We start from the raw sequence: 24193 nt of genomic DNA on the forward strand, positions 1-24193 counted from the left end.
CCCAGCCTTCTGCCATGGTGTAACACCAGGCCAATGTGACCGGGCAGTGCATGCGTGGTGGTGGTCCCTATTTCAGGCCAAAGCCCCCAGCCCCGCTGCTCAGCGGCCCCCGAGGAGGGAATGACAGAGGGGGACGGCCACACGCTCAGCAGACACACAACATCACACCGGAGCCTTTTTCCAATGGAAGGAAAACGTTTCTCTGGGATACACACGGCGACACCGCACGCAGAGCGGGGACACGGCCCCAGCAGGGCCGCCCCGCTCCCCCGGGTGCGCTGGACAAAATAAAATATACATATATAAAAAAAAAAAAAAAAAAGGAAATTTACATGGCATAATATTACATTCTCTTCTAGTTTTCATTTTGTACATCAGAACACTGCGAGGGTTTAAAAAAAAACACAAAGGCAAAGGCACCTGAGGAGCAAGTCGCACTCACACGCGCGCACTCACACGCAGCCTTGCACGCACACCCCTGTACACACACGCCCATGTACACACACACGTACACACACACGTACACACACACACATGTACACACACACACACAAACACACTCACCCATGAGCCAGGGGACCAGGCTGTCCCAGGGAGGCTTTTTGGGGTGCTTTGTGGGGCTGACGAGGCCCCAGGGAGCGTTGCGGAGGGTCCCCCGTAGCCTCCCCCAGCGCTCGGGCAGCGCGGCTGGGCCCCACTTTTGTTCTTGAGTCTTTGGAGAAAATAACAGCTCACATCCACCCCTAAGGGGTGAAAAATCAAAGCTGAACAGGGTCGGTGAAAGGGGAGAAAACAGCATAAAAACACTTCTAGCTTTACTGAAACACCCTTTTTGTTCGTCTCTTCTGACAACCCCTTATTTGCCAACACGTTTTTTCTTGTGTTTTTTTTTTTAATCCATCCTCTAGAACTAACCAGAGCGATGGATTTGGTCCTATTCACAGAATAAAATCCTTTCTTTCCCCTAGAGGAAGGAGGCGACTATTCCCCCCCTGCGGAGGGGCAGCCCGGAGAGCCGGCATCCACCGCCCTGGTGGCCAGGCACAAAGCTCGGGTAGGTGCTGGCCTCGGCAGCCCCGTGGACACATTTACAGGGAACCCTTCTAGCTATTTAATTTGCCCAAACAGCCCCAGTCTTTTTTTCTTTGACTGAAAATAACTCTGGTTTTTGCCTCTCTCTCTGGAGCTGCAGCCACAGCACGACTCGATCTCTTCCGCCCGGCAGAATTCAAGGATGTGCAAAGTCACACAACCAGCCCCTTCCTCCATTTCCCCTTCGCTCCAAGCAACCCTTTTCATTTTCAGTGAAAAATAAAATAAAATAAAATAAAATAAAATAATCCTGTGTTTGACACGGTGGCCTGAAGCTGGCACCGCCCTGGGAACTGCTTGTTTAACCTTCGCTGAGCCGGGTGGAAACAGCTAATGCAGCACGGAAGCAGGAGATGGGGTGATGCAATTAATTTGTCCAAAATCACCAAGATCTGATAAATTCATTCCCAGGGCCTCTCTGCTTGCTCCCCACAGGGTAGTAGTGTTGGTCAGAGGCCGTAGCCCAGCAATGCTTTAAGCTTTCCCAATTTCTCCTACAACTTCCGAAACATTGCAGAAGGAAGCCCAGCTGCACGCGATCTACGCAGCCCTGCGGCCCCAGGCTGCGGCTTCATGCTCGTGCAGTCCCGCAGGTCCTCTCTGCCTGATTTTAGGAACCGGGCCGGGTCGTGCGGAGGCCCAGCCGTGCTCCTCCTGCTCCACACGCACACGCACGCACACACACAAAGGCAAGACGTCTGCATAAATGCGCCCGACTCCCTGCCAGGCGCCGAGTCGGGCGTCACTCCGCGATTGTAACCGCTTAAGGCACAGGACAGGAGCGAACGCCGCCCCTCTGGCGGGGCTGCCTGGCGCTGCCACCTCCAAAGGGTTCCCTTCCCCTCGTGAACGGGGACACCGGGTCCCCCCCGACTCCGCGGTCTGAGGATCATCTCCAGCTGGGCCGAAGCCTGGCGCCTGTTCCTCTGCGGGGAGCGGTGATGAGCACCCAGCATCTTATTCCTCCGCCGGTCCCGGGGACGAGGAGGGTGCTCGCCCCGAGGCCAGCGCTCCGGGGAAGCCCTCGTCCCCAAATCCCGGCGGTGGCCTGCGTCTCCAGCCTCCAACGGTCCCGAGCGTGCCTTCAAAAATCCCACAAGGCGGCAGCCACCGAGCTGGTGACGAGCGAGAAGGGACCCGGGGGGCCACCAAGCAGGACGAGCCCGGGGCTGAGGTGTGAACCGCGGGGTGCAAAAAGGGCCGCGGGTCTGGCGGCCGCCCCCCCGTCCCACCGGCGTTTCCCCAAGCCGCCGCCCGGGGCTCAGAGCCCGCAGTTGACGAAGGGGTGCCTCAGCAGGTCCTCGGCCGTCGGCCTCCGCTTCTCCTCCACGAAGATCTGCTTGAGGAAGTTGCGGCAGGAGTTGGAGACGCCGTCGGGGAGCTGGGGGTTGGTGGGCTGCGTGGCGATCTTAAAAATCGCCGCCATGGCTTCGAACTCCGCCCACGGCGGCTTCTCCGTTAGCATCTCCACCACGGTGCAGGCCACGCTCCTGCAACGAGGGCAAGCAGGCGGGGTGAGACAGCACGTACGGGGCTGGGGTGGCCTTCCGCTCCCACTAGTGAGAGCAGACTTGTGAGATTTGTCCTAAAACTGGTGGCTTTTCCGCCTGCTTTAGCTACCAGAGATTAAGCTTTATAAAGTACGTGGCTGAGAACGCAAGGGACCTTATGGGAGCACCCCCCGAAGGAAAACCCAGACGAGTTTAGACACCCCAGTTTCAATAATAGGATGTAGTTCCCCAAACAGCAGAGCCAGAACGAAACGTGCTTGCCTACAGATTTACGTCTGACTTTATCCCCATTTATTGGGAGGACAAGTCGAGTTATCCCTGCTCTTTCAGGCTCCAGCTGACAGCCTCCAGAGAGGCCTCTCAAAACACTCAGAAGCACCCAATGATTTCGGTTGTCTTCGTGTCCGAGCCGCATGCAAACATCCAGCAGCAGATTTTCAGGGGTTGCCAAAAGATCACACTGAGCCTCCAAGCTGGGCTTAGATAACCCAAAAACGGGGTGACCAGAACTCAACAGCTCTTCTGGCAAGCTCTGTCATCAGCTTGCTTTCCAGAATTAGACGGCAGCTACACAGTTGAGCCACATGTGGTCCTCACACACAGGGCCTTCCGAAAGCAAGCTGTGGTTTTGTGTGCTCCTCTCTGGGGGCTTTCAGCTATGCTTTGCTCCCTCTGGGTGTCTGCATATTTGATCCTGACATTCACCTCCCATTTCCATCCTTTGCATCCTTTCCATCTTCCAAACACTAGCTATAGTTGTTGCTCCCACTACAGCTTCCCAAAGGGATCGTCAGATTTACGTGGCAGTGGTGGGGTTTTTACTCTATTCCTTACCACACGTCAGCTTTCCTTCCGTAGCCTTCTCCGCTGATAACCTCTGGGCTCATCCAGTACGGCGTTCCCGTGACAGATTTAATCCCGGTCCCAGACATGCAGATGGTCTGGATACGTTTGCTGGCCCCAAAATCTCCAAGTTTCACATTTCCAGCAGAATCTCTCAAAATATTGGCACCTGGTGACGAAAAGCAACAACAAAAACACCAGGCGATGAAGCAGCAAGCTGAACTGAGCAGCCACAGCAGGGAGAGCAGGAAGGGCAGAGGCAAAGAGTTGGACGTAAGGGAACCCAAAGGGTCTTGCCGGGGCTGGACTCAGCACTAGGATTTTACATCCCTCTCTCCTAGGCAGCTGCTCTCTAGGAGAGCAGGTTCCCTCCGGCTCTCCTGGACAGTCTCACTCAGCAGGTTTCCAAAGAGTGAGCAGTGAATGGGAGATGATGAATTCTGCTTCCACTGACAGCACAACAGAGCTTCAGATCCCTCCCATCACCAGGGCCTCTCAATTCTTGCGTGTGTTGCCCCAGATTTTTAGAAATGTGGAGATCTGACAGCTGTAAAGGCAGTTAGTTTCTCTTAAGAGTATCTAGTCTGGGCATCCCCGGCAGGAAGACAGAACACGAGTTTGGTTCCAGCTGCTTGTTCAAGATTTTCATGGTTCAAGAGGCAAAGCTGGGGCAAAAATAACTTAAACACCAGATACCTGCTCTACGTTTTGCACAAGAATTATATTGGGGCGGGGCGAGGCTAGGCTGAAGAAACCTAAGCAAGCAAGAAGCTTCCCTGCGTTACCTACTCACCTTTAATGTCCCTGTGGACAATCATATTGCTGTGCAAGTAGAAGACTCCCTGCAAGATCTGCCTGGTGTACTTCCGAGTGACGTTCTCCGTCAGAGCACCGTACGCTTTCAGCTGGTCCTTTATTGAACCCTGGTGAGAGGAAACATCGTGCAGCAACCGTAAGGACCAGCAGAACCAGGTGCATCACGTCACAGTGACCTTTTAAACTTCCCTGACCACCATATTTCTCAGCTCAAAAAAAAAACCCAACCCACTCTGTTGCAGAAATGGCAAGATAAACATCCAGTAAGTGCTGAACGGAGCAAGGATTTGACCCCACTGCCTCAGAGTCCAGTGGAAAGAGACGTACGGCCTCTGACAGCTGTCAGTGCTACCCTCTGCCAACAGCACGGATCTTGTTCTCCCTCTAGTGGCTAGACTTCACCAATAGCTCACGGACAAGGACCACATTGATGAGGAGCTTCCAACCAAGCGAGAGGATACTCTCAACTAGTTCTTCACGGTCATGTCAGTCTTCTGTGAAGCCTTTCCCCCAGTTTCTTTTGGGGCTGGTGGCGATCCTGTGGTTGGGGATCTCCCTTCCATTTCACGGTGTTGCTCAAGTAACCTGGGATGCTCTGAAATTACCTCCTCCTGCACCTCGTATGCAAGGTATCCTCCCTCACTCACAACTCTTCAAGCTTCCTTATCCTGGCCTCTCTCACCCTGACTGGGGGACATCAAACGTGAAGCCAAAGAAGGGAAAACAGGGTCTTCAAGACTTGTGGTCAAGTGGACTGTTCTGTTTTCCAAGCATAAACTGAAAAAAGTAGGTGAATGGTGCAGGGTACAGCAGGAAATACACAGCTTTTTAACAGGGGTGATCATCAGAATGCCAGGCTGATGGTGCAACCAAGCTTCGCCCCTGGAAGATTTTACCAAGCTAGCTGTGTATCGTCAGAAACCTGGCCACGTCCAGCAGTCTGGAGCTGCTCTTCTGCAAGGTTTGGGAGCTCAATCATATCCACTGCCATTGGAAACCAAAGCCCTGAGCTGCTTTTGTGAAATAAGCCATCCCCGTGGCACTAAAGTCAATCTGTATTTGGTCAGAGCTCTGGTTTATCGCAAAGAAAACAAACACTCAACTTCCAGCCTTGCTGGACGCTGCCCCAGCATCAAACGTCGGTTTCCTGGCTGCTAACAAACACCAGCACGTTGCAGAACGAGCAGCAAGGGTACTGCTGAAGCTTCTGGGTTTTACTCTTCAGGGTCTTTCCTTTGTCATAGGGCCTGAAAGTGATATGCCCACCCCTGGGGACGGAGGCAGGACGGTGCCTGGAAGGGGCTCAAATGCGTGAAGCCCACCTGATTCAAGACATGTCAGGAGAAGTTGCAGCACATTTACTAATGACCAAAATAATTTGTGACCAGATGACTTCCCAGCCCCTCCTGACCTTACAAACACGGCCTGAACAAACGAGGATTTATTCTTCCACGGACTAGGGAATGAATCCAGCTGGGCAGGCAGGACGCAGGAGAGCAGCTCACCCAGCAATGCGAGCGGTTGTGCTGCTTTATACCAAGCAGTGACTTCGTCTCGCTGACTCTGATGTAACCTGCGTCCTTGCAAACGGAGGAGATGTTCGGCTAATCTGCGTGTGTTCTCCAACCCCTGCCTAGGCTCCCTCAGAGCTTCCTTTTCCCTGGAGCTATTTCACCCGATGTCAGCAAAACCACAAACTTAATCCACTCCTGTTAGATCGGATCGTGCTACCAACAATAGGTTCAGTCCCGAGCAGGAGAAGGCTTACCAGTGAGTAACGCTGGTTTTAACGCACACGTGCTGAAAGCCAGAAATAATTGGTGACAGCTGTGGGCGGACAGTTGTACTATTAACTTGTCCTGGAGGGATTTGTAATAAATACTTAAGGATGGGCTCAGGCCACAGTGTTTGGAGCCAGATCTGGACCACGTCCCACATTCACCACGTTCAGATTCCAGACTGTGAACACGCCCTTCCCCAGGATCCAAACCTGAGACCTGGCTTCCAGGCTTTTGATTTGACCCACGGCAAGTTGAGGGGCCTGACCACGACACCTGACTCGATCTGAGCTTCCCCAAGCCCTAGGGATGCTGAGATGCAGCGGTTTGGTTTGGTTTGGCTCAGCAGATAAACTTGACAGCTAAGCTTCACTACAACTCCAGATCCAAATTTCTCCAAACTCCAAGGCAGTGTAGATCTGCTCTCTCTAGCTCATGACAATCTTTAGCAGGAACTGCACTTACCCCTGGCATGTATTCAACAAAGATAGACAGCTTCCTCTCCTCGGGATCCCGCAAACACCCATAGTACTGCACTATCCTGTCGTGGCGGAGAGTCTTCAGCAGCTGAATCTCACACTCCAAAGCATTCACCTCCTGCCATGAAACAGACATACTGTGTGCGAAAAGAGAATGGTTACACGTGCCTCTCCGAAACAGGAGTATTACCCCAATATTGCTCCACACTGAACACTTCATAGCACCTGGGAAGCTGCCTGCTCAGGCATCAGCCATGTAAGGCTCAGAAATGAGGAGTGCTGTCCCGAGGAACTGGCAGGCAGGTGGGATACGCAAGGACTTGGCTTTGAGACAGGTGTGCTCAAGGAGTTTTTTCTGGAAAGATGTGAACGAAGACACCAACAAAGCTAATGCAGCACCCAGAGTGGGAAGGTGAGTGGAGCAAGAAGGCTAAAACTAAGGAAGAGCAGACAGACCTGCAGGAGATGGTACCAGAGACAATAAGCCAAAGTGACCAAGAAATGGAGGCAGAGAAATCACCAGGGCACGCCGACTGGTGCCACAAAAGCCATCAGGGACCACTCCAAAGGGGGCGAACCCAACAGTCTGCATGCGCTGCCTCCCATCAGGGACACGGACTCCTCCGCCACCTCCACCCTCAGCCTCCAGCCCACAGCCCCACAACGTGCTGCAGAGCGCAGCGCTGCCCTCACACTCACTTTACTTGTCTCTTGACTGTCAGGGTCAAATGGCACCTGCTTCACCGACAGCTCTCGGCCAGTGTCAGCATCATAGCAGAGGTAAACTTCCCCAAAAGCTCCTCTTCCAAGCAGCTTCCCCAACCTCCAGTTCACTGGTGCCTGCAGGGCTGCAGAAAAGAGGAGAGGGTTGAGAGAAGAGCACAGCAGGGAGATTTCAGCATCAGGGTCCATCTGACCCTACAAAATGCACATCAGGCCTGCAGTGATCTCACCAGGTCAGGCAGTGAGCTGCCCTCTCCCAGGGGCCCCACGACAAAACTGTTTTATTTGTATGAGAGCTACTGGTGTGTGCATGTCCTTTATGCTCTACTTTACTATAAAGCAGAAACGAGTCACAGCAAAGTCACATTTCTTTAGAGTCCTTCCTCCAGAAACTGCTTTCTTGGGTAATGCTGAACTTTCTCTCCTCTGCTATGGGACAGTTAGCAGAACACAGAATGGCTGAGCAGCCACCCAGGCAGGGAACAGCAAGGAGTTTTATCTCACTAGTTGTTCCTAGGTTGAGCACTGTCCTGGTTTCAGGTAGGACAGAGTTAATTTTCCTCCTAGTAGCTGGCAGGGTGCTATGTTTTGGATTAGAATGAGAAGAGCGCTGATAACATGCTGATGTTTTAATTGTTGTAGAGCAGTGCTTACACCAAGCCAAGGACTTTTCAGCTTCTCTCTCTGTCCTGCCAGCGAGCAGGCTGGGGGTGCAGCAGGAGCTGGGAGGGGACAGACCCAGGACAGCTGACCCAAACTGGCCAAAGGGGTATTCCATACCATCTGACGTCATGCTGAACAATATATAGGGGTGGCTAGCCGGGGTGGGGGGCCGGCTGCTCGGGGATAGGCTGGGCATCGGTCAACGGGTGGTGAGCAATTGCATTGTGCATCACTCGTTTCGTACACATTATTATTAGTACTACTATTATTATTATTATTATTATTATTATTGTTATTATTTTCCCTGTCTTAATAAACTGTCTTTATCTCAACTCACAGGCTTCACTTTCCTGTTTCTCTCCCCCATCCCGGAGAGGGAGGGGGGAGGGTGAGCGAACGGCTGTGTGGTGTTTGGCTGCCAGCCGGGCTAAACCACAACAAGAACCATCACTGAACAGGCCCAGAATGCACCCATTTCTACAGCATGCACAGTCCTGCAATACCAGAGCAACCTGCAAGACCATCTTTGGCTGCTGGGGTGACAGCAACCTAAGAAGAGGAAGGGGACCTCCAGACCCATTTGCTCCCACATCCCAAGTCTCCTGGAAGCTTCTGCTGTGCGAGCACATTAAGAGTCCAACACACAAGCAATTTTCTGGAACTCAGCAAGCTATGAACACCAGCTGACTCTGTAAGAACTTTTTACTCAAGGCCAATGTAAGGTACAATGAGTTATATTTAATATTCCACACTGAAATGTGAGTGCAGTGTGCCTCTTTTTGGGGCTGGAAGCAGCGTGCATTCACAGAGGGTTAGCGAAGTTGATGCCCAAAACTCAGTAGGTCACAGTAACTTGATTTTGTACTGAAACCCAAATGCACCGTGACCTTGAACACCAGCAGCTTTGGTTCACTTACAGTTCCTAGCTTTTGTAGGGGAGGTGCTGAAGACCTGCAGACCTTTTTCACAATTGTTCCACCATTTGGGCCTGTACTCGTCATACTGCAGGGTGCTGAGCTTGCTGTCCCCATTAAAGCTCTTGGTTCGGCTGGAAGGGACCAGCTGGAACAGGTTTTCCTGTGGGAAGTAACTCCTGGGGAAAGTCCTCCGGCCTGCAGGAGAAAAGGGGAGAGTTACGGCAAGAACACACACGCCTGCTTGGATCTGCCTATCACCACCTTCTCACATCACTGCTCAGATTCAGCGATGTACTGCCTCAAACTAAAAACAAGTTTAATGAAACTGAAGCAAAGCCCTGTGAACATTCTTAATTCAATCGAAGAGCCGTTAACAGCAGGTAGGATTACACTGAACGTAGAATGTTCCCGGAGAGGTTTGCAACAGTTTAATTACATTAGGTTTTTGTCGGGTTTTAATCACAAATAAACTCTGAACAGGCAGAGATTTACACTTCAAATTATCCCTGGCATCCCCTAAGACCCCAACGCAAATGACCGCACCAGCAGTGCCATGGTGTCAGTGAGAGACAAAGATCATTCTGGAAGGCTCAATACTCTCTTTGCGTGTCCTTAATGGTTTTTGTTTTTGTTTTGTTTTGTTTTTTCCAAAGGAATTTGATCTTTATTCAGTTTTGCCTCCTACCACTTGCAGCCTCACACAGTGGAATGAGGAGCAGCAATGAGGTAACAAGAGCGGTCCCCAAAGCTCAGAGCTCGTTAGCTTAAAACAGCCATGAAGAGACACTGCTACCCTGAATTTGGTAGGTGATTCCCTCCAGCTCCGTGAGAAACCTGCTGTAAAGGTCACAAACCTGCATCCTCAAAAGCAATTTAGGGGAAGAGAAAGGCTGGTATCGCCAGGGATGAGAAAAGCTATCCATCCGTGTGGCTAATAAAACACCAGGCATGAGCACAGGAGATGCTGAGCACTGACTTTAACGCTTGCCATAGACACGCAGCACATCCCAACAGCAGACCTGCAGGCTCTCAGAGGGTATTGTTCAGAGTACACAAGCAAATCCCAAATTACTCACTCATTTCTCCTCCTTTTATTAGAAACCTCTCCGTCCTAAGTCTCTGCAGTCCTGGGCACTGTTACAAACCTCCTGCGCTTCCCATCCCTACTGAGATCCCGGACCGAGCTCTTCCCTCCCCAGCCCTCCGTGATTTTCTTACCGTCGCTGTAGTCCTTGCGACTCTGGGAGAGGTGGTACTGCCTGGGGAAGGTGCCCCCTTTCCCAAACCTTTCGCAGAACGGGATGTCAAATTCTGACAGGAGGAAAGAACAGACACGTTTCTTGCATCAGCTCAGTACCAAACGCCCAGAGCGGTTCTTACAGGAAAGCATTCAGGCCGTCATGCCGAGTTACGGGGATGAACAAGGTAACAAATTGTTCGTTTGCTCAGCCAGACATTCCCCAAGGCTCGCTGAAATCTGCCCGCAGTCACATACTAAAGGGAAAATAAGGGCTAGACACCCTGCTCTTGGTCTCCCTAAAGCAAACAGAGGTTAACCACTGACTGCGGACTCTGGCCCACGCTGTTCAAAACGAGGCAAGGGATTAACACAGAACGTGTCTGGTTTCCAAGACAGACTACTACAAGTCTTATTTACACGTGAAAAACACAAAAATTAGAGTGGAAACAGAACTGTCGGGCAGGGACAGGCCCGGATCTACCTAGTGCAAAATCTCCACTGTGCTATCAGCTATTTGCAGGGAACTGCAGGTATCCAGCACGTGGCTGACACGGGACAACCCCGCCCCACTTCTCAGATGCGACTCCTGGCCTACGAAAGCTGGAGAACAGCTTATACCCTCCAAACTCTTATACTTACTTCGATTAAATGCTAGAAAGATCAATTTAGAATATACAGAAGGCATTAAACAGCACCAGAGTTTTGATTAGACATGAGATTATGGATGGTCATGAGAGATAAGGATGTATATCTTAATTTAAAAAAGGGGCGCAGGAAGCCACGGCTGGTAGCACTGCATAACGTGAGACTACAATATCTGTCATTTCCCCCCCCATCTTTCACCTCCTGTTTTTCCTCCATCCAGCCCCAATGACACAGCCCGTTCTGATTGTTTGTTTGTCTTAGCCTGGGGCCAGCAGCCGCTCCTTGGAGACCGATCCTGGCCGAGGCCTCGCTGCAGCATTATTTCCCCGTGACAGCGAGGCGCGAGAGGAGCCCGTAACGGCTGAAATATGGTCAGCAAGAAAAGCAACAAGGACGGGTCAACAGGTTCTCGGCAAGCCACGTGTGGGCAACAACGCCGAGTGGCATGGCGAGGCAAAACGCCTCCTGCACCACCAGGGAGGTATTAAAACGTCCGTGACACGGGCTTGACTGCAGCTTCACCTCTGCAGTTCGGTCTAGAAATGCTGCCTCTGGCCAGAAATGTGTTATCATGCTAGGGCTGACTGCCATTTATTCATTTTTAATAGTGAAAGTCATTACAACGTTACAGAGTTTCCATGACTTAACCAGCTGTTTGTAAGTGATTAAGCAGTAACCTCTGATCCCTGCGAGTTACCAACACACTTTCTCTAACACTACTCGCAGTGTTACAGACTCTGCCTCTCATTACTCCAGGTGGAAGAGGTGTAACTCCCTAGAGAGCCTGGGACTCGGTTTGTTTTTAGCGAACGTTCATGTTTAATCATTGCAGGGTCTTTTTTGAAGTGTAGCATAAGCAATGGAGATGGTTTGCTTGATTGCTTCTAGTACCTTTCCATGCAGTAACATCTCTCTAGTATCTACTCTCCTCTATCCACTCTCTCCACTACATGCTCCCTGTGCTTTTAAGCAAGCACGAACCTCCAGCGATGCTTACCCATGCAGTCAAGACCGTCTTTGGGATGGCTCTTCCTTCCAGGAACAGGGGTTTGGGTAAAGGGAGGGCTGCAAAGGGGAAAAACAAAGATATACTTTATTATATTGGAAAGGCTGGGGAATGAGTTAGGAAGGGATGACACGCAGAAAGCACAGGCTGATCAGCAAGACGCACTGGTCACCCCAGTCTACCAAACTGAGCTCTCATCCTCAACCTGCACAAGACCGAAGACTTTTTTTTTTTTGGTGGTCCACGGTTTTTCCTGGGACAAACAGAAGGGATCCTGTAGCAACCAGGGTCACCAGGCTGAAAGAAAGCAGCCAAATCTGCACCGTAACACCTACGCACAAAATGGCACGGGAGGGCTGCAGATTTCTCTTCCCTCGATGCCAAGTGCTCATTTGTGCAACTCTGCTTTCTGTGAACACTGCTCGGATGTGTGGGTGTACACGCTGGAGTCGTTCTGTCACGCTCGATTCATGAAGGTCTCCTCTTCTCTGGAGCATCATCCCCCGCCTTCTTTGTGCAAGAAAAGCTGCACCACCACTGTGCATGTGCACCAGGAGGGAGAGAGCAGGCTCAAGGTCTTAAAATTGCATTGAGAGGACGGTAAAGCATTGAGTGGGGATCTCAGAGATCTTAACTTCATCCCGGCCTCTGTAAGGGCCAGTGAGCTGATCTGGACAGGATGCTTTTCTACTCTGCCTGCTCTCCTCTTAATAAAATGGACATGGTAGTAAAAACCTGCTTTGCAAAGTGCTCCGAAGTCTATTTGTGTCAAAACCGATCGCAGCAGGTTTGCTAGGGGGAAGAGGAATTAATTGTGTTACTTTGTCGCATCAGACTGGTGCTCTGCCCTCTTGAGGCTAATGCCACGTCAGGCAATTGGCAGCAAGGACTCAGCTGTGTCTTGTGCAGAATCACAGAATCGCAGCACTTCCTGCGTTGGAAGGGACCCGTGAGGATCATCAGGTCCAAATCCTGACTCCAAACAGAGTGACCTGTGTGAAATGGTCACGCTTATTCCTTTTTCTGCCTTCAGGAATAGAGCCTTCCTCGTGCTTTTTCCAGCTCTCTAGACCCAATGACTGTACGCAGTCGTGAAACAAAGCCATGCTGCTCTCCTGCAGACGTGCCTGACGCTCTTCTCAGTTCACAATCAAGCGTTACAGCTCGGCTGTGCTCCTTCTGTTGTTATCCCCAGCAAAATCTCCACAAAAGCAAAGCTGGGGCACAGAGGCTGGGAGCAAAAGAACCCAGTTTCGATGCACCCACAACAATAAGCAAACACATCACAGGAAAACACTAAAAGCCACAAAGAGGAAACGGACCCTGCTGCTGATACAGCGCACAGAGTCGCAAACCCCAAGCGCGCTACGCGATCAACTCAGCGCAGCACAGACCTGCTGGAACGCAGCCTCGGGGCCGGATGGCAAAAGCAGCAGTGGAAAAAAAACATAAAATCCCTTTGATGAGGATGAAAAAAAAATGCATATATTGCTTCCCAAAAGGACACCGTGTCTTACACACAGCCTGCCATGCGGAGCAGCAAACGTACAGTCGCTTTGCACGTGGGAGCTTGGAGCAGCACTGACTATTGAACTGCCGCCCGCGGTAGTACAACGTGTCCCAGTTGCTTCCTGCCGAGAAGCTAAACTTAGTTGTTGCTCGTCTGGTGTCCTCAGCACCTTGACTGACACTTCTGCGGCTGCTGGCAGCCCCCGGGGGCTGCCAAATTTACAGGGAGTCAGCGGAGAGCAGACAGCACGCCCGGAGAGGAGCCACGGAGAGGCTAACAGCGTGTCGACCCCGTGAGTGCAGAAAGGCAGAGGGGTAAGAGAGGGATCCGCAGCTGGACGAAGAGCCCAGGATCTGGTTAGGATCTGGTTTTTAGCACTCCAGATGAATTTGTTTTGCTCGGGTGCATTCTCATCCCACCAGGAACTGCAGGGGATACCAGTGCCCCCACTCCCCTCCTACTGTGGAGGGCAGGCTGTGTTTCTGCTCGTGACAGCGGTGACACGTGTAACTCACCTGTCCACAGACCTGTCCAGAGACTGGCAGCTCCCAGACAGCGACCCGTCGGGGCTGATGAAAGCTTCAAGCATCTGACAACGAAGAAAAAGGGAAAAACAATCAAACAACAGATTACAAGTCCGTAAGTCCCGTTAGTAACAGAAATCTGTACGATACAGATTTACTTGACTCCACTGAAACCGGCTGATTTACCCCAGCTGATACCGGCCCCAGCAGAGACAATATCCAGTCTAATCAAAGTTTTCTTCCTAGAGGAAGCTCTTTTATGATGCCCTCTGGATTAGTATCCTTCCCAATTGTTATTTCAATTGTTACTCGCTAGCAGGGAACCCGAGGCAGAGATAATTAGCACCCTGACATTCGAAGCACGTTGAGGAGGCAACGAGATTCAACGTGCTCAAAGAATTTGGGGGGGAAAATTAAGTAAGAAAAAGGAAGCAGGACAGAAATGGGGCGCCCAAGGCCGAGTGGATATCGTGCAGCACAGCCAGGATCCCGGTGGCCGTGGGCTCCTGACTTCCCCGAGCAGCCCTGGCACCCCAGCCCTGCCTCCGTCCCCAGCGCTCCGCGCAGCATCACCAGGGCTTTTGGCTGCGGGGACCGCCTTGGCTCTGGCTAGCTCAGTGAGTCAAAAGCTACATTCGTGTTGCTTCCTGGATGAGCCATTGTGCTGCCCGGGGTTATTTATAGCCCGCTAGTAACAATAGAGGGTTTGTGTTGAATGGTGGACCTGGGGGCTATGTGCAGAGCCAGCCCTGGCCGGGAAAGCCGAGCAAGTGGGGTTAAGCACCACACGGAGTCCCCCTTCGCTGGCTCCTGGACCATTAGCTCCTCCTTCCCCTGCACAGAACCTCTCTTTCCAGGGGCTGTGCCTGTGCTCTACCCACTTCACCGGTTGTCATAACAGCTCACATTGTTTTGGTGGGACGGTCCCAACGGGAAAGCCTGATTTTTCCTCTCCTTCCCACTTTTTACCCCAAAGCCTCGTGCTTCGGAGCGCAGCTGCCAAAGAGGAGCGAGACCCCTGCTAAATCCCCGTCCCCCACCTCTGCCAGGTCTCTCCCCATTGAGATGCTGAAATGGACTCCTTATTTCTCCGAAGCCTGGAAACAGGGGCAGAACTGGGAGTTGGAGCAGGGTGAAGAACCAGCCTCTGTCCATCTGCTAAGCCGGAGGCAAGGCTAAGGCCCCTAAAACCTCGGTTACATCACGGGCCTGCACAGGGGCATCCCCCAAAAGGCAGCAAGCACCTAAAGCAAAACCCCGTAAGTGCTTTTACAACAGGCACATACAAAAGCTGCAGTCCGAGGACGTTCTGAGGGCAAAGCCCGTATGGGGAAGAGCACGGCTGCTCAATGGGAAGAGGAAAAAAAAAAGAAGAGAAAAACACAAAACCCCTTTTTTCCAGCGTTTAATCCGCCGGTGCACACATCCACCTCTGGGAGAAGGGCAGCAGGCCACCCACAGCGCGCTGCGGGGAGAAGCGAGGAGCATCTGGGAGCCTCCACCAGCAGGAGCAGAGCTCAGGCGGTGCTGGCGGAGCTCCGCTAACGGCCAGCACCACTGACTTACCCCCGAGGGGGCCCGTGCAGACCCTCCTCCTGCACGCACACGCACTTTGCCTTAATCCCGCTAAACGTGTTTGGAAGTCGTGTGGAAACAACAGAGAGCCAGCTTTTGGCTGCGAGCAGCACGAGATACATCTGCAGGCTGACGCTGCCAAGACTCACCCGGAGTTAATTTCTCCGTTTATTAATGGCTGTACGGTAAACCATCAAAAACACAGCTTTGCCATGGAAACGCTGGCACAGCCCGCACCCAAGAACAGAGCTAGTGAGTGGGTGCTGTTGGAGGGGAGGAAACGCATGTCTCTCCAGGCAAGACCCTTGGGGGGTGTTGCAGCAGCCCGCGGGAGCGAGGCACTGCTTAGTGCCCTCCCCAAGTCCCTCCACATCCCTCCTGCACGCTGCCAGTCCTGCAAGATGCTCCCGTCTTTCTTTGCCGAGCTGTCTTGCACGCAGACAGCCCGTCTGACTTCACCCAGGCGCAGGGTACCACCTGTACCAAGCTCTTCGGAGCTACAGCTTGAGCAGAGATGCAAACGGAGAGGGAGGTGTAAGCTACCCCCCTGTGGTCCCTGGGCACTCCGGAGTTCCCCCCACCATGGCCAAACGGAGTGGACAAAGAGGTTCTGTTCCTCACCATGCTTAAGATCTATCGGCTTTCTTATTACTGAGGGACTGGAATATACAAACTGCTTAATAAGGAAGAAAAAAGAAATGGAGGAGGGAGAGAGAGGGGAAAAAACAAAGCAACAGTAAAAAAAAAAACAAACAGAGTCTGCAGGCAGGGCCAAGGACTGTAAGCAGAGCTCAAGCAGAAACAGCACACGGGAAGCAGCGAGAGCTGCTGACCCCCCCAGGCTGTTGCAATCGCAGGCAATCGGTTGCTTGGCACGCTCACTGTCCTCCCCGGATCTGGGAAAGCCGCGGCCACCAGGGCCTGGCTGCTGGTGCACACGTGTGTGTGCCAGGGCTGTGCTCCTCCAGGGCTACCTGCGGTGCCACTGCATGCTGTGACCCCTGCTGCAGCTGGCTTTTAGCCCGATCTCCAGGAACCCTCTCTGTTTTCTGAGTACGTCAAGCCCAGGGGAAAAAGCTGTCCTGAGTCTCCTGCACAGGAGACCACGAGGGATTTAATGGCAAGACCGGTGCTCGCAGCGCAGCCTCCCTCAGGCCTGCCCCTGTCCCGGTTTAACCCCCGCACCGTGGCCCCACTTACGTTCTGATCCATGGTCTCGGGGATGAACTCGCCCTCGCTGTTGATGCTGGTGTAGGATCCCTGGCGAGCGATCTGCTGCTGCTCTTCAGGAACGCTGCCCGGGGGCGGAGAGCTCCGGCCGGTGTGCAGAGAGCCTAGGAGAGGGGAAAAGCACGGGTCAAGGAGAGAAGGACTTGCCACATCCGAGTCCTTCCAGTGATCACGGACCTCCTGGAGACGCTGCTGGGTTTGAACTTGTGTGGAAGAGACTGGAGGAACGAGAGAAGCCATACTGATCACAAGCATCCTACAGAGCTTTTGCAACCGGGACAGTTTGTTTCCGCGGGACCACACAACATCCAGCGGACTTGGCTTTCAACCTACCCTGGATCCTAAGATACTGCGTCCGGGTACTCTGCTCATGCCAGAAAGAAAAAGGCTCCAAGAGTTTTGTTGCGATACAATCAGGAGAACTCAAAGCAAAAATCCCACCTCCCAGGCTTTGACCTCCAGGCATTTCCTCCCTGGATCACGTCGCTGTCTTGTTCTGCGGTATGGGAAACAGCCTGTCCGCCCACCTTCGGGTGAGCTCCACGCAGTATCGCTTAAACACTTACATGGAAAACGATTTCCACCCAAATACCCACCTCTTCTCCCTCTTTCCCACATGAAAGAGGAGAGAAGAAACCCAGCCCTCAAATCCAAGAGCCACGGGGAGGGGAAAAGACCTATGGGATCAACCCTCCTGCCGAGGTGGGGTTATCTCCCCTGCCTGGAGGCTCCACGGCTGCAGGGGGCAGAGCCCCCACGCCAGGCAGAGCCACCTGGAAGTCCCTGGGGCTCTGCTGTGCGCCTTGCGCGCCGCAGCACAGGAGCAATGGGAGACAACTCCGCGACTTCCTTACGCTGATGTCCTGTTCCTCCCTTTTATTCCCCCAAACCCACCCTAACCAATTCCCGGTGCCTTTTCTAGGTTTAGGGAGCGTTGTCCTCGCTTGGCCCAGAGGCACGGGCTTGGCTTCGCTTGTCTTTCTGTAGTCCCTCCCCTCGATCCCTGGGCTGTCATCACTTCACAGCAAGGAACTGCTGACGGAGGTCTGCGCTGCTCCGTGCTGGAGCTTTAACTGGTCAGCTTTGTGCAATGCGAGCCTTCACACAACACAAAACAAGCTTTTAAGCAGACTTTTAAAAAGCCTTTTAAAAAGCACATCCTTCCCTGCGCTTCTTACCCACCTCTGCAGCGTTTTTGCAAAGTCTTTTAGTTCATCACTCCCAACAAGCTGCCACATTGCAAGAGAAAGGTACGGGGAACAGGCTTAACCCATCATGAAAAGTCATCACCGATCCATCAGCACAACACTGCTGCTGCTACTCTGCATCACGGTTATTGTGCCAGGCTGATCTCTGGCACAAATCCATCAGCACGATCAACGCTACAAACCCGAGTCCCCACCTTTCGCTCCAGCTGATCCGCCTCAGGAGCTGCTAACACGCACAGCATCACTCCGATATTTAAGATCACTAAATGAGGCTTGCTGGATTTCTACCAGATACATGGATATCTCTGTCCCATGGCTCAGCTCCCTCCAGCCTCCTCGCTCGAATTTTAAAAATAAAGCTCATACGGCTTCGAGTTCTGTTTGTTCTTCTTCCTATTTTCTCCTTCACAGATTTCCTGCAGAACACAGCAAGGGAAAAAAAAAAAAAAAAGCCCAACTGAAGTAAGGCCAAGATCAAGGAGAGAGAATCTCTCGAGCGCTGCGGCACACATAATGAACTGGCTTTCCCCCAGCCCTAAAAACAAAACCAGTTGGGAAGTACAGCATCCTCTCTGGGAAGATAAACAAACAAGCGTTTAACCATTTAGGGTTATCGTCCCCTCGTTTGCTTAGCAGATGTCAACCCAGAAGGCTGCGGGAAGAAATTAGGGTGGCTCTTGCTCCAAAAAGCTGCTAGGTGATTTGATGTGGCGCTCCTGCTGCATCTTAGCTCTGCTGAGCACCTATTTCTGCTGCTATGAGGCTTGGTCTGAGCGTGCAGAGATGTTATCTCACTGCAACAACCCACCCGTCGCCCAGGAAGCCTTCAAGCCATGTTTTACAAAAAGCTGACCGTGCCTTGTTTGATTTCGAACCCAGGGAGCTGAGTGAGGTCTATCACAAGAGTGAAGACTTTGCATGAGGTCACATCAAGCCTCTGCCTGTAACAGCTCCTCCCAGTCACCAAGTCGGCTGCGTTTGACCTTCCAGCACCGTATTTCCTGCCCAAACCTGTGAAAGGGGACAAGACGCTAGCCGTTTCCCAGCAGGCGGGGAAGTTAAACAAAACACTCAGGCATTTGCATGCCTGGAAACTGCTGGACTGAACCAGATCCCTTTCTGCTAGGCTACTCGGGTGGAGGGGCTGCTCCAAGTAGTTTGTGCAGCCTCCCACCTCCGGGAGCACTGCTGCCCCAGGGCGCTGCTGCTTTGAGTCCCCACATGCACTGCGTGTGCCCACCTGCCATGGGGGGACGGGGAGGCTGTCCTGGAGCCTACAGGATCACGTTCCCCCAGCGGGGAAGGGGCAGGCTCTGAGGCACTTGTTTATAAGCCAAACGCCGGCCAGATCTCAGCAGTTCTTTTCAGGCTTCCTGAAGTCGGAGAAACTCTGCGGATTGGCACCAGCTGAGCATCTGACCTCGATTCCCCTTTGCAGCAAGGTGCTTTGGGACGGAATTCCATGTTACACGCACTGATGTAAAGTCCTATACTCGAGACCAGAGCACAGCATGTCCCAAGCAGGGCGAACCAGGCCAGCACGGAGACTTACAGTCACTGCTGGCATCTGCTGGGGTTTTTCATGTTCCCTTCTGTTATTTTTATTTAAGCAGCGTCTCTCATGCTGTATGTGCAGAGCTCTTGGTGCTGCACGTACAGCCAGCTCCCCCGTGCCAGGCTTGGCTTCCCTCTGCCTCCTTGTTCCCCAGCTTCACCCTTTCCCTGCCCTGGCAGATCCTTCCCAAAACGTCACCCGTCGCAGACCGGCATCAAGCAGGAGTCCTGATGGAGGAGACAAGCCCCTTAACAGCGAGGGAGGGCTTGCTGACAGCTGCCTATGCTCCCAGCCGCAGCGAGTCCAAGAATCAAATGAAGGACTTGACATCAAGATGTGCCATTCTTCTGGGCCCTGGTGGAAACACGGGGCTCAGGACACAGCAGCACAATAAGCAGAGAGAAACCTGCAAGAAATGTCTTACTGATGAGCCGTGGCTGCCACGGGGAGGTGTGAACAGATCGACCACTTGGCTTCTTTTTCAGTGGGACCCCTGCAAGTCTTCCTCCTCTCTGTGCTGATCCTCTGAGGACGGATTCCTACACCTAAATTTAAGGCAAACTTTAGGGTATGTGTACACTAATAAAGTGGGACAGAGCCCATTTTCTAGTCCTGAGGCAGCTGGCACGATGAACAAAGCCCAGTTCTCCTCCTCCTCTCAGAACAGGCAGGTTTCATCCGTCCCGACTCCTGCAACAGGTCCCTGTGCTACCCCGATTTGTACCTGGGCAGGTTTTGGTCAGGAAACATGGTAATGATTAAGCAACCTCATCAACTGCCAGCCTGTGCTCGTGCCTCGGCGCCATGAATTTAACGGCACAGATGTTGCCATCACGCCCACGTTTCTCAGAGTCATCCGGCCAGCCTGTGTGCCAGCAAAGCCTGTGTCCCCCCCAAGTGCCCTTGTGGTGTTTTCTGCATTTAGGGACACCACGTTCCCTGTGGGGCGTGGACGGAGCTTCTCACCCATAATCAAAAGCCCTGATGTGAAGAGAGAAACGAAGCCTCGCTCTGCACCATCTCTTCCCACAGGTCACGGTTTGCCTCCATGGAAAAAAAGGAAACAAAACTTGTGGCAAATGTTTCCTCTGAAACGGTGATTCCAGAATGGAGCTCTTGAAAAGTTTGTGGACAATGTTGCGAAACGTGGATTTTCTCTCAGTAAATAAAAACAGCCCTCGGTTATCTGAAAGTTTAGAACCCCAACAGGTTTTAGCCAGAGCTTTTCTGACAGTCAGCTGAACATTTTCAGATGCTGGTTACAAAGAGACTGGAACATTTTCCACTTCCAAAAAAAAAAAAAAGGTGGAGTGGGGGGAGGGATTTTCACTGAAAATGTTTACGAAAAAATAAGAAAATGTTGACTTTGCATGAGGTTTTTTGGGGACATGGAGTGAAGACATTTTCTGTCCAGCAGAAGCAAAAATAGCCAAATCTTCCCCAGAACATCTGCCCCCCTTCCAACATGCTCGTGCCAACGACATGCAGTTTTATTAGTTTTTGCTGCTGCTATCACAGCGGAGTCAGCAGAAAAACATGAGACATCTCAGAAGCACTGAGAACATGACCCTGAGCCACCTCTTTCTGTAACATCACTTTGAATCTCCTTTTAAATGTGATTTTAAGGGAAAAGCTGAAATGAGTTGAGATCCTCACGTGCTAGCAACTGCTTTGATGACAGCAGAAGCAAACACTATGAAATATCTTGCATCTGCAAGTGGAGAACAGATTCTCCGACAGAAACTCCAGCCTCTTAGGATGCTTTTTGATTATCCACCAAATCGAACGGAATAAGCTGTCCAGGGAAACACAGCGCAGGATTATCTGTCTGTCTAAAGCCTGACCGCCAGCTCTGTTCCATCTGACATGCTGCCCTCCCTTTCAGCTCGCTGAAGTTTCTGTCCAGCTACTGGATAACCCAGTTCTGACTCGAGAGGTCAAGAAACAGAATCCGCTGGACTGCAACCACCTCCAGCAAGTGGGCTGTGGTAGCTTCATACGGAGCCCAAAGAGCTCCGAAGAGGCCTGGTGGGCTGCTGCCATGCAGGTCTGTGGCAAGCTCTGTTCAAACTAAGAGCAAGACTTCTGGTTTGCACAGAACTAAAAGAGAGGGATGGCTGTGGAAGGGCAACTGAACTATGCAAAAGCACCAAAGATACTGCTTTGGATGTAGTTTGCATGCAACCAGCGTGCAGACTGCCTGAAGGTGCCAATGTTAGCACGCTCGGCAGGCTACACCTGGTGCTGCCCAGTCCTCCTCCTGCGTCACCCAGATTAACCCAGCACGTTACGCTCCCTATTCCACTCTGCTGCTCAGGCATCCCCTCAAAGCCTCTCTGTACACAGAATCACAGAATCGTCTAGGTTGGAAGAGACCTCCAAGATCACCGAGTCCAACCTCTGACCCAACACTAACGAGTCCTCCCCTAAACCATATCACTAAGCTCAGCATCTACACGTCTCTTAAAGACCTCCAGGGATGGTGCCTCAACCACTTCCCTGGGCAGCCCATTCCAATGCCTAACGACCCTTTTGCAACTCTTCCTTTGCCTGCCTTACCTACAGGATGCTCTTCAAGGTCTGGGCCCCTCACAGGCGGTGGAGCAGACCTGGTCAGGGATTCTCTTGGTACTACAGCTGCTCCAAAACAGCAGGAAAAAGCCAAAGCGTGGCATATAGACTATTGAGAAAGTCTAACTTTGCAAGGATCAATTTTCTCACTAGCACAGCTACACACAGGATCAATTCTGCCTCTTACACTCGGTTCACACATCAGTGACAGCTCACGGTGCCACAGCTCATCGCTGGTTTATGTTAACAGCTTAGCTAGTGCCAAAAAAAAAGACCTTCAGAGATGTTTTGCTCAAGCAGTTTCTGCTGAGGCTCTGTGCGTTGCCATGTACTCGTGTCTGCATTTCATTCAGAACCATCTACAGACTCTGCCAGATTCTGGGCAAACTGTCAAGAGCCATGCAAGCTAGAAAAAAAATACTATAGAAAAATTGATCCTTGGCACATCCCAGCAACAGGACCAAAGAGAGCTCTGGTACACGCAGCACCCACACCTGGCTTCTTTAAGAGTTGGGCATAGCTGCTCGAGAGGCTAGACTGGACCTACCCTAGAAGGAAATTTCTTTCTATATCATTGTCTGAGCTGCAGCAAACCAAAGGATATGTTATCAAGGCAGCGCAGGCTATGAGAAAGGACGAATCCTTGGAGAACAATACTCTTTGCTGCACAGAGAAAAGAGTTTGGAAGCTTTCACTGCTCTATTAATACAGATGCTCTTTGGAGGTGAAGGATATCTCGTGTATCGGAGAGCCCCACTTTACTCAAGGCCTCTGCTGCTGCTGTTCCTAGAGATGTGAAATAATTGGATGAACACACTGGGGCTCTGTAGAAATTACCGTGTAACCATCACCCACGGGTGTAGCAGAGAACATTCACTGCTAGACAAAATCACTAAGCCTGCCTGTTGTAATGTGGAGACTGACACCCCTGCTATACAGACAGGCTGCTTTACCAGTGCTGCACAAGACATCTCTCTACAAAATCCTCCAAGGATTCTCGCACAAAAGGTCCTACAGACAGACTATCTTGTCATTTCAAAACGCTCAGAGTATTTCAGAAAGCAATAAAAGCACAAACTCAGGCACAGAAAACAGAAGAAAAGACCACGTAAGGCTATAGATCCTCACTCTTCACTTTGATGAAGCTCAAATTCACTTGAAGTTTTTATCACTACGTTTTCCCCCTCACACTACACCTCAGATCCTCTGCTCTTCCTTAGTTTCCACGCCTGACTTGACTTGCTGCTCACCACAACCTTGCCCATCCTTGCACTTTCTTCCTCAGGCTGAGGATAAGCTGTAACTGCACTGAAATACTGGTGGAAGCCCTCAGGGTAGACAGCAGACCATAATACTTACAGGGATTGTGATGGGAAAGGGAAAGGGGACGGTGGCCCTACTTGTAATAGCACCAACACCCCACAGAGCACCCCATTTCACCGACCTGTTGAGTACTTCCGCGTCCTCTCGGAGTCCTTGTACAGGGATCCCATGATATCCCCCATGGATCTGGAGATCCTCATCTCGTGCTGTTTGCTGTTGTTCGGCTGGAGGAGCTGGGAATCAGACAAAGGGAACGATCAGACTCCGCCAGAGGTCAGACCCCTTCGCAGATGCACCAGGTGAAATCCTGCATTTGACTCCTTTTGGCCATACTACCCAAGAAGCATTAAAAAAAAAGATGTATGTGTAACCTAGAGGGACCCAAAAATCACTCACAATTTACACCTGTTATTAAAATATTGTAAAACAATAAAATTGAGTCCCAGTCAATAAAGATAAATACAGACATATGACAAACAGACTGTTCCTGCACTGCCTTATTTCAGGATTGATACAGAGATTGATGCTTGCCCTAAACCCAAGTTTGTGATCCCCAAATGAGAGCTTCTCCTCCATGCTCCCTGTACTTCAGTGGCAGACCAAGCACTGCAGAGGTTCCTCTCTAACAGAGCAGAGGAGCAGACAGCGAAAAATTTGGCTTTGCTAGGGAATACAGGTAAGTAGGACTGCAAAGAATTTCAAATCCAGCCGGTAACTTAAGTGTAGTCTGAGTTATATTGGCAAGACGTGGTGGTGGACAAGTCTTACCAATGTAACGTGCTACAGTGCGTTGTGGTTTTGTGATGACTTTATGCACGACCTGCAGAACTGCATCCCCTTACACGCAGTACATGTTTACATGCTTCAGGAAAAGCTAGACCAACTCCAAAGGGATACGTGAATCTATCTGGCTGCCCTGCTCTGAAGTAGCTAACTTCTAATACTGCAACATTCCTGCAGCTGCTAGGAACAAGTGGACTTAGG

At 51.6% G+C, this 24193-nt stretch overlaps 1 protein-coding gene and 1 long non-coding RNA gene across 4 annotated transcripts in view; both read right to left on the reverse strand.

Moving 5' to 3' along the window:
* Positions 1 to 172: 172 nt before the first annotated feature.
* LOC118251789 (mitogen-activated protein kinase kinase kinase 3-like) overlaps positions 173 to 24193 on the reverse strand; it is a 78189-nt gene continuing 54168 nt past the window's right edge. Inside the window, exons 7-17 of one of the 3 annotated variants that reach the window (XM_035554363.2) lie at positions 23331 to 23442; positions 16523 to 16656; positions 13739 to 13812; positions 11705 to 11772; positions 10041 to 10133; positions 8823 to 9017; positions 7219 to 7367; positions 6506 to 6637; positions 4240 to 4369; positions 3438 to 3615; positions 173 to 2582 (exon numbers count right to left, since the gene is read on the reverse strand). In XM_035554363.2, the coding sequence (XP_035410256.1) occupies positions 2354 to 2582; positions 3438 to 3615; positions 4240 to 4369; positions 6506 to 6637; positions 7219 to 7367; positions 8823 to 9017; positions 10041 to 10133; positions 11705 to 11772; positions 13739 to 13812; positions 16523 to 16656; positions 23331 to 23442 (1494 nt within the window). In that variant the 3' untranslated portion in view covers positions 173 to 2353. The remainder of the gene's footprint in view (positions 2583 to 3437; positions 3616 to 4239; positions 4370 to 6505; positions 6638 to 7218; positions 7368 to 8822; positions 9018 to 10040; positions 10134 to 11704; positions 11773 to 13738; positions 13813 to 16522; positions 16657 to 23330; positions 23443 to 24193) is intronic. The other 2 variants (XM_035554365.2, XM_035554364.2) reach the window with 2 other exon arrangements.
* On the reverse strand, positions 17299 to 20411 carry LOC126913194 (uncharacterized). The gene is made up of 3 exons (XR_007707864.1): positions 20282 to 20411; positions 19740 to 19860; positions 17299 to 18176 (listed from the first exon to the last, which is right to left on the reverse strand). It is a non-coding gene; the product is annotated as an uncharacterized LOC126913194 (long non-coding RNA).

Source organism: Cygnus atratus, chromosome 2 (assembly GCF_013377495.2).
Source record: "Cygnus atratus isolate AKBS03 ecotype Queensland, Australia chromosome 2, CAtr_DNAZoo_HiC_assembly, whole genome shotgun sequence".
Classification (NCBI taxonomy): domain Eukaryota; kingdom Metazoa; phylum Chordata; class Aves; order Anseriformes; family Anatidae; genus Cygnus; species Cygnus atratus.